This window comes from Sciurus carolinensis, chromosome 1, assembly GCF_902686445.1.
Source record: "Sciurus carolinensis chromosome 1, mSciCar1.2, whole genome shotgun sequence".
Lineage (NCBI taxonomy): Eukaryota > Metazoa > Chordata > Mammalia > Rodentia > Sciuridae > Sciurus > Sciurus carolinensis.
Window position 1 is genome coordinate 48,037,413 of NC_062213.1, and position 8,969 is coordinate 48,046,381.

At 35.0% G+C, this 8,969-nt stretch overlaps 1 protein-coding gene across 1 annotated transcript; it reads left to right on the forward strand.

Annotated features, from left to right (window-relative positions):
- The first annotated feature begins 3,053 nt into the window (after positions 1-3,053).
- Positions 3,054-3,943, forward strand: LOC124985007 (glia maturation factor beta-like). The gene has a single exon (XM_047553304.1). The coding sequence runs from the start codon at positions 3,054-3,056 to the stop codon at positions 3,297-3,299; it is 246 nt and encodes an 81-aa protein (XP_047409260.1). The 3' UTR covers positions 3,300-3,943.
- Positions 3,944-8,969: the final 5,026 nt, after the last annotated feature.

The window sequence follows — 8,969 nt, forward strand, 5'->3', positions numbered from 1 at the left end:
CTCAGGGCCAGGATGCCCAGATACATATTATTTTGAATCTTTTATGTATGCTGGGAATTAGGGCAAATTAGTGTTATCTGTAAGAAGCTGCTTTCTTGTATTTATGCCAAGACAGCTGCTCTTTGGGATGCTAGTCATACAAGGAACAGAGCAAATTAAGCAAATTAATGATGTCATTCCTTGTGTTGCCCAACTTATAAAATCTTTTGTAACTGATGTGGACCAGAACACCATGGAGTAGGAAGTGCTCATCCAAGCAGCCACCCCTGGACAAAGCATCACAAAGGATAGGAGGTGCTACGTTCTTTTGAAACACTGGAGTCACTGTATCAAACAGGTCCAGCCCATTGCCACTGCATCTCCTCTGTAAACATTTCTCAATGCATGTTTTAGTCAGCTTTTTCACAGCTGTGACTAAAAGACCCAACCAGAACAATTGTAAAGGAGGAAAAGTTTATTTGAGGACTCACAGTTTCAGAGGTCTTAGACCATAGAAGCCGGTTCCATTCCTTGTGGCTCAAGGTGAGGCTGAACATCATGGCAGTGGGAAGCAGTTCATGTAGTGAGTGGGAGGGAGGGAGGGAGGGAGAGGGAGAAAGAGAGAGAGAGAGAGAGAGAGAGAGAGAGAGAGAGAGAGAGAGAGAGAGAGAGAAAGAAACTCCACTTGCCGGGTACAAATATATACCCCAAAGCCACACCCGCAATGAACCACTTCCTCCAGCTATACCCAACCTGCCTCCAGTCACCACTCAGTTAATCCCATCAGGGATTAATTCACTGATTAGGTTAAGACTATAACCCAATCATTTCTCCTTCAACCTTCTTGCATGGTCTCCCCCGTGAGTTTTTTGGGAACACCACATCTAAACTATAACAATGAATTATACATCTCTTATCCTATTCTGGGTTTCCTTTTTGGTCTCTTGTAAAGTATCCCCTATCCTGGCATAATTGGGATGTGAATGTTACACACATAGACATATACACACACACACACAATGGTAACTGTGTGGTGATGGATATATTAATTTAATTGTGGTAGTCTTTTCACATTGTATATTTATGTTGAATCATGATTTTGTACATCTTTTATATGCAAAATTTTTATTTGTCAATTATACCTCAGTAAAACTTGGAAAAAAAAGAAAACTTATCTCCTTTACAGATTAAGTAAAAAAAATTATAACTAAGAAAAGTACAAAAATGACTTGAAATTTTTTTAAGTTTATTAGAGTAGTTCTCAACTTTTCTCTTTAAATAAAGTTAACTGTTTCCTTAGTCATATTAAATGAAATAAAACTGTAAAAAGGGATGATCATTGCATTAAAGTGATTCTTAATGCTGCAACTTCTTATCTTCAGTAAAGAAGCTACATGACTATACTAATGAATCTTTCTCATAAATTTAGATGTGGGTATGGGAACAGGAAATTAGAAAATAGTGACTGAAGTCACCTAATAAGAGAATGGAATTGCTCACTTATTTTTCTTTATAATGTTCAAAATAAATTGGTACTTGTGAACTTCATGGCAATTACATCAAAAGTAGATTAGAAATCACAGATCACATGGATAAATTAAAAAAAAAAATTGACTGGGCATGGAAAATAGGGTTTGTGCTAGTATGCTTAGAAATTAAAAAAAAAAAAGAGTTAAAATTGAAGCCTAAATTAAAAAAAAATCTAGTCAATAATCCATAAACTCATTCAGTCATTTATTTGTGGAATAGTTGCCATGTAGGAGAGACAAATTGTTCAGAAATAACTATAGTTTAGGGTAGAAACTAGGTATGCACACAAATAAAAAGTTCAGTGAAAATATTAAGAGAAAGAGAATAGTTCCCACTGAGGGGAAGAAGGAGTGATTTTTGCCATTTTCTTTGAAATACAGGTAGCAATTGAACACTGCAGAGCTTGGGAGAACAAACAATGTGCAATAATTTTTTTTTTTTTAATAAAGAACAAGAACTACATGGGGAAGTTGAGTTGTTGGTGAAAAGACTACTATTGTGTGAGAAGAGCAGTGAGAAAGGAATTTGAAAAAATTAAATTATTGGGCATTATGGTTTGGATATGAGTTGTCTCCCAATAAGCTGATGTGATACAAGGTGGGAATGTTCAGAGGTGAAATAATTAGATTTTAAAACCTCATCAGTGGATCAATTCATTTGATTGATGAATAATAATTGATGTCTACACTGGGTGCTAATTGTAGGCAGGTGGGACATAGCTGAAGGAAATAGGTATCTGGGAGTATGTCCTTGGGGATTGTATCTTGTCCCCCTGACTTCTCCTTCTTTATCCCTGATTCTTGGCTGCCAGGAGGTGAGCAGCTTTCCTCTGCTGCTATGATGTTCTGCCTTACTGGGGCCCAGAGCAATGGAGCTAACCAACCTTGAACTGAACATCTGAAACAGCACAAAATAACTTTTTCTTCTTCTCATTGTTTTTGTGAGGCATTTTGGGTCACAGCAATGAAAAGCTGGCTAACACAGAAATTGGTGCCAAGAAATGAGCTCGCTGTGACTCACTTGATCCTGTAGTTCAGAAACCTATGGAAATGATTTGTGGGAGAACTATGGAAAAGGTTGGAGATGTAGAATAGAGATGCCTTAGAATGTGGTAAGCAGAGTTAATAGGCAATTAAGCTTCTGGTGGGAGCTTAGGAAACCAGAATGCTGATAGGAATGCAGACAGTAAACACTATGCTCATGAAGTTTCAGAAAGAAATGAGGAATCTGTTGGGAATTATACTAACATTCACTCATGTTACATCCTGGCAAAGAAATTGTCAACATTTTGACCTTGTCCTGAGACTTCCAGTAAGATTGAACTTAAAAATGATAGATTAATTAATCTTACAAAGGAAATCTCAAGGCAGCACATGGAGGCAGTGGCATGGATATTGTTGGCAGCTTTTAACCAGGTTCAGTGTGATAATCAAGAGTAGAAAGCAGAGCAGAAATATTTTTAAAATTTTCAGTTTGGCAAGAAAAGTACCTGTAAAGTTGGGGTCAAGAAGGTATGGTTGCGGCAGCTGACGGCTGGAAGGAAAATGAGTGAGTCTTTGGTGGTTTGTGATGTTGCCGAAGATTTAGTGGAAAAGCTGAGAAAGTTTCGTTTTCGCAAAGAAACAAACAATGCTGCCATTATAAGATGTAAGCCTGAACAACAGATGATGTATGCTGGGAGTAAGAATAAGTTAGTCCAAACAGCTGAACTAACCAAGGTATTTGAAATAAGAAATACTGAAGACCTAACCGAAGAATGGTTACGTGAGAAACTGGGGTTTTTCCACTAATGTGAACTTCTGTGTTTTTAAAGTATTTATGCATTAACCTGATTATACTGGAACCAGACATAAATACTTATTTATGCCTAAAAATGCACTGTTATTTACAGTTTGTTTCCTGCAGTAAAGAAAAATTCTTCATTTGTGCAAAGTTTGAACAAAGAGGAAATCATCTTCATAGTGATGAAACTTTGTAAAGTGTTTCCTTATATTTGTAATTGTTAGGTGGGCTACTTTTCTCCAAGGACTTTTTGCACTCTTGTGACTAATTTCTATAACTTATGGTTCAGAATTTGTTACTATTTACAGACACCATTGGAAAGTGGGTATGAGATTGTGATAGACAACAGTTGCCTCCTTTTGACAAATACTGGATATTAGCAGTTTATATATGAAAATAGCATATTATCACTTGTCAAATCATTGAAATTAATTTGGGGTTAAAAACTTAAGTGACCTAATTTTGAGCCATGAATAGTAATTTACTGTATTGTAACCTACGTTTCAAGAACATTTTTTCATCAATTCCATACCTCTTGATTTCCTATACGTTTTTAATCAAGTCTAGAAACTATGCTCATCGATCATTCATTTTTAAGGTCTAGGAGTTAGATTTGTTTTTGATAGAGTTATGAGTATTAGGTTTCTTCATATGGAAATTAGCATCTTGGTCTTCACGGTTGTTAGGTTGTAATAATTAAGGGCTTGATTCCCGATTGTCATTTCTAAATAGTTTTGAATCTAGGTTAATAATACTTTACTTATAAGGCACCTCCTAATGTCTTGTGAACACTAATTATTTTAAGTGTGTTAATACTGTGCCTTTGATTTGTTAGCTTTAAAATTAGTTTAAGACTTTTACACTGCCAGTATTCTAGATTTGGTGAAATTAATACTTTTTTAAAGGGTCCAAATAAAATAATTTTCTAATGTGTTTATCTAAAAAAAAAAAAAAAAAAAAGAAGGTATGGTTGCTAAAGAGATTATAGCAATGAAAAAGATGCTAAGTACTTCATGCATGCATGATAAGAAAGTTGCCTTGAGGGCATATTGGCAACAGCAAAACCACACCCATTGCATGCTCAAGGATGTAGAAATGAAAACCTATTTAAGAGACAATGGAAGCACTCTTCTCATCAAGGGGTGCCTAGGAAGTTGTTTCCCCATGATTTGTTTCACTATGCTCAGCTACCCAGGCATTTTGAAACTTCTGTAGCCATGGTCCAAAGGAATCTAGCTACTGCTGGAGCTGCCAGCAAGCCTTATGTCATCTACATGTTCTTGGTTCTGAAAGAATGTAGGAAGTTATAGTAAGGGAATCATAGAGGCTTCCACCAAGATTTCAGAGGACAGTATAGCAAGGTAGAAATTTCTGTGGGCAGCCTTTGAGAAGGTGATGCATAAAGCTGTGAAAAGGAAGCCAAAGCTGCAATGGAGAGCCCCCATAAGAAATGTCAGTAACACGGTATGTCTGTCAAGGGAAAGCTGCTGCCTATAGACAGAGTTAGTCTGAAAGAGCCCTGTGGGCAACAACCATCAAGGACAAAAGGGACAGGGCTGCTCAAGTACTTTGAAGAGTTCATCTTACCACCATGTGACACAGATGGTGGACATGGAGCTACAGGACCTAATGTTTACCTGCCTGGGTTTTGGTCTTGTTTTGGTACTCTTTTTTTCTGTGCCTCTGTTTCTCACTTTTGGGACAGGAATGTTTACTTTGTGCCATTGTATATTGGGTGTATGTAACTTGCATTTGATCTTTACAGGGGCTCACAGAAGTTTGCCATGAGTCACAGAGGAGACTTTGGATTTGGATATTTGGGCAGTGCTTGAACTATTAAAACTATGGGGATTCTTGAAGATGGACTAAATGCATTTGGCATTATGAGAAGGATATGAGTTTTTGAGGGCAAGGGGAAGAATGTTATATTTTAGATATTGAGTGTCCCCCAATAAGCTTATGTGATAGATGATGCAGGAATATTGAGAGGTGAATGATTAGATGAGAGCTGTAGCCTCATCAGTGGATTAATCCATATGATGTCTTAAATTTTGAAAGGACAATTGTATTGGTTTGGAATTTTAGGCAGTAAGGTATGACTAAATACATCTCTGGGAGTGTGACTTTGGGGATCATATTTTGTTCCCCTGGCTCCTCTCCCTCTCTCTTTGCTTCTTGAGTACCATGAGTTGACCACATTTCTGCCATTCCCTCTGCCATGATGTTCTGCCTAATATTAAGCCCAGAGCAATGGAGCTGGCCAATCATCAACTAATCCTCTGAAAAAGTGAGCCCCAAATAGACCTTTCATTCTCTATCTTGTTCTTGTCAGGTATTTTGGTTCCTGTGATGAAAAGCTGACTAATATATTTGACCAGATTATGAAGGCTTGAACATCAGGCTAAACATTCTGACTAAGATGTTTTATGAAATCGTTCAGAAATTTTGCTATTATTACTATTATTTCTCATTTTCCACTTAAAAAACAAAAAACAAGTGTAGGAAAGAACATTTAACATTTTACACTTAGCCTATTGTTAGTTTTCTGAATTACAATGATTTTTAAACAAAGTAATCACAATAAATCTGTCAAAAATAGGATTTGCAAAGTTGATTGAAGGAAAGATGGTAACAGAAGAAATGGAGCTAAAGATATTTATGGGAACTTTCTGACTACTATGAATCACTTATTTAAATAACTTTTTGAAAATGTGTTAGGATTGGGGCAAGGTACTGACTAAACCATTCAACATTTTTTATTTGAATTTTCCTTTTGCATATATTTTTACTACAGATGTTAGTCTGAAGTAAAATTGGAAATTAGGCAATCTTGAAACACCAAGAGCTCAGTTTGCTGTCCTCCCTTGGGGTTTAGGTCACAGTTTTGGTACAAATTTGCTTAACTTGGGGGCATTCACTGAGACTTTTAGAGCTTCAGTTACATTATTCCCATTCTTTTATTTACACTCTTAGAAGAGGGCAAAGACTCCCTGCTCTGTCAACCTCTTGGATCACTGGCAATTTCCAATTTCATAGTGAAATTTTTTTTTACATTTGTTATTGTTCTTTTTAGTTATAGGTAACAGTAGAATGTATTTGACATATCACAGATAAATGGAGTACAAATTCCCATTTTTGTGGTTGTACATGATGTGGAGTTACACTGGTCATGTGTTCATATATGAACATAGGGAAGTTATGTCTGATTCTTTCTGCTCTTTCTCATTCCCATTTCCCTTCCCTTCCCTCCACTTACTAGTTTTCTTGTTCTACTAGGAATCTTAACTCTCCCTTGTTATACATTGTGGGTTGTAGCCCTGAATCTTACTATCTTTCAGTTGCCTCCCTTGAAAATATTTCTATTTAAATATTGAAGTATAAGAAGTTCTGAAGAAGTAAATTGCCTTAGTGAAATTTTAGGCACCTTAATAGTACAAGTCACTTTACCTTCTAGTCTTTAAATCTTTCCACTTGTGTAATTAAAAGTTTTACAAATTGATTGCACAGTGGAATCACCTGATGAGTTTTTGAAAGTATAAATTCTTGAGTCCTCTTTGCAGACCTATCCAATTAGAATCACAGAAAATAATCATGGAAGGTAGGAACATTTAAAATGAATAATGAAAAGGTACAGTAAAACTTATAATCAGAGACATAGATTCTATTTGTAAAACACCAAGATATGCAGTACCAGTTTTTTAAAGCTCTGTAGATTGTCTGGATGCAACATTCCACATTCTTTATTTTCATTAAGCTGGTAGTGCCTAACTTCAAATGAGAATGATCTATTGCCTAGTACACACATGATAGTTTTTAAAACAAATAATAATGATATTTATAGTAATAAAAAATAGTTAACACATTGACCAGCTAAATGTTGCTGTCTTGGGAGAATAGGGTGTGATGTGATAGCAGCTTAGTTACATTATAACCCCTTTGATTGACAGGACAAAATGACTGTACATCAGACTTGACTTTAAAGGGCCAAAGTAAGTTGTTCCTCAAAGTGTAATTCTGAAAGATTTTTGTAGCCTCTATTAATAATTGGCACTTTTAGTCTACCTGTGTCTTAATTGTTGTATTTCATGATGAAATAAGAAGATTTGAGAAAATGGAAGTACAAAGTAAAAGTCATTATTTGACATTACACAAATTTAGCCTTTAGTGAATTCAGACTGTTAAGAAACAGGTGACCTTTAGAGGACTGCAGACATAGACAAGAAATATATAGGCATTAGTCCTATACTAGGTGGAATTATCTAGCAAAGAACTGTTCATTTTTCTCATTTCCAGATTGACTTTACATTTTAACAGGAAACTCAGAGGATGTCTTAAAAAATAATGAAATTTGTCTTTAGTTGGGGTAGTGTTTAACATAATAGAGGTAGAATAGCAAAGACCTTTTCTTTCTGATTTAATTCATTTCAGATTTTTAAAAATCATTGATTTGGTGAAAGCACTTTCTTAATATTTGTTGGTTAAAAATGGCAGTGATCTGGTTCCTTAAATGGAAGTTCTAAGGCTTAGGAAATATTTTAATTTTGAATTTTCAGATGGTTTCCATAATTACCTCAGGCACTTTTCTGTCTGAGAATAACATTAACAGTGCTATTCCCAGAACATACTGATGATAAAGTAAAACCACTTCACTCATTAAAGGAAAGGAAGTGCAGATGGCCATTATTAATGATGAGGACAGCAGACAATAATCATGAAATCTCTGAAGCTTAAAAATAAGTATTAAAAGGCTGTAGTATTAATCATACCACAGATGTATATTATACTCACATAAAACAAATGCCAGATAAAGAATAGGAACAAAACCCTTCATTATTGGTGGTTTTGAGTACATCATACCGTCTGTGTAATTGATTGACTTTGTCATTGTCCTGACAATTCCAAATCAATGAATTTGACTTAAGAATATCTATTACCATGTTGTAACTTTTCTTATCTGTTACAATAAATATATATGATTATCTACTAATTTAATTTCTTAGAGTAATGAGGCTTAATTGGAATTCTTAAGTGGAAATTAACAAAATACAAAGCTTTTAAATAGATAATTTAAGTTTAAATAAAAAAAAATTAACAGTGGGCTCATGATTTCTCAACTACAGCACTTTTACTAATATATAAATGAACTTATTAAAACAAAACAGAACAAAGAATGGAAATAAAAGCAAATCACATTAATTTCCCAGCTATACAGATGTCTTTGCCATTATTATTATTTTAAAAATCATATTTATCACCTCAAGTATATGATGCTTCTGTTAGCATCGTCTGGACAAAGTAGTCCAAATTCCCACTGCTTTAATGCATATTTGCACAGTCAGTTGGTGTTCTTACAGAACCATGAAGTTGCACATTTGGTTCTAAAAATATCCAGATGCGAAGCAATAAAAGTGTTGAAACATTAGGAGAATAGAGGAAGCTTTTAAATTTTATAAATGTAATTAGAACAAGCTGATTTTACCCCAAAAAGCACAAGGTAGACTTTGCAGTAATATAAAAATTAATAAAAGTTTAAATTGGCACATAAAGTGAAATGTAGTCCTTTCATCACCGACCTTTCATGAAACTGAAATATTCAACATCAGATCCTCAACAAAAATATAGGTTTGGGTGTGTCTGTTATGAAATAGTGTTGCTGGAGACTTTGCCTACCATCCATA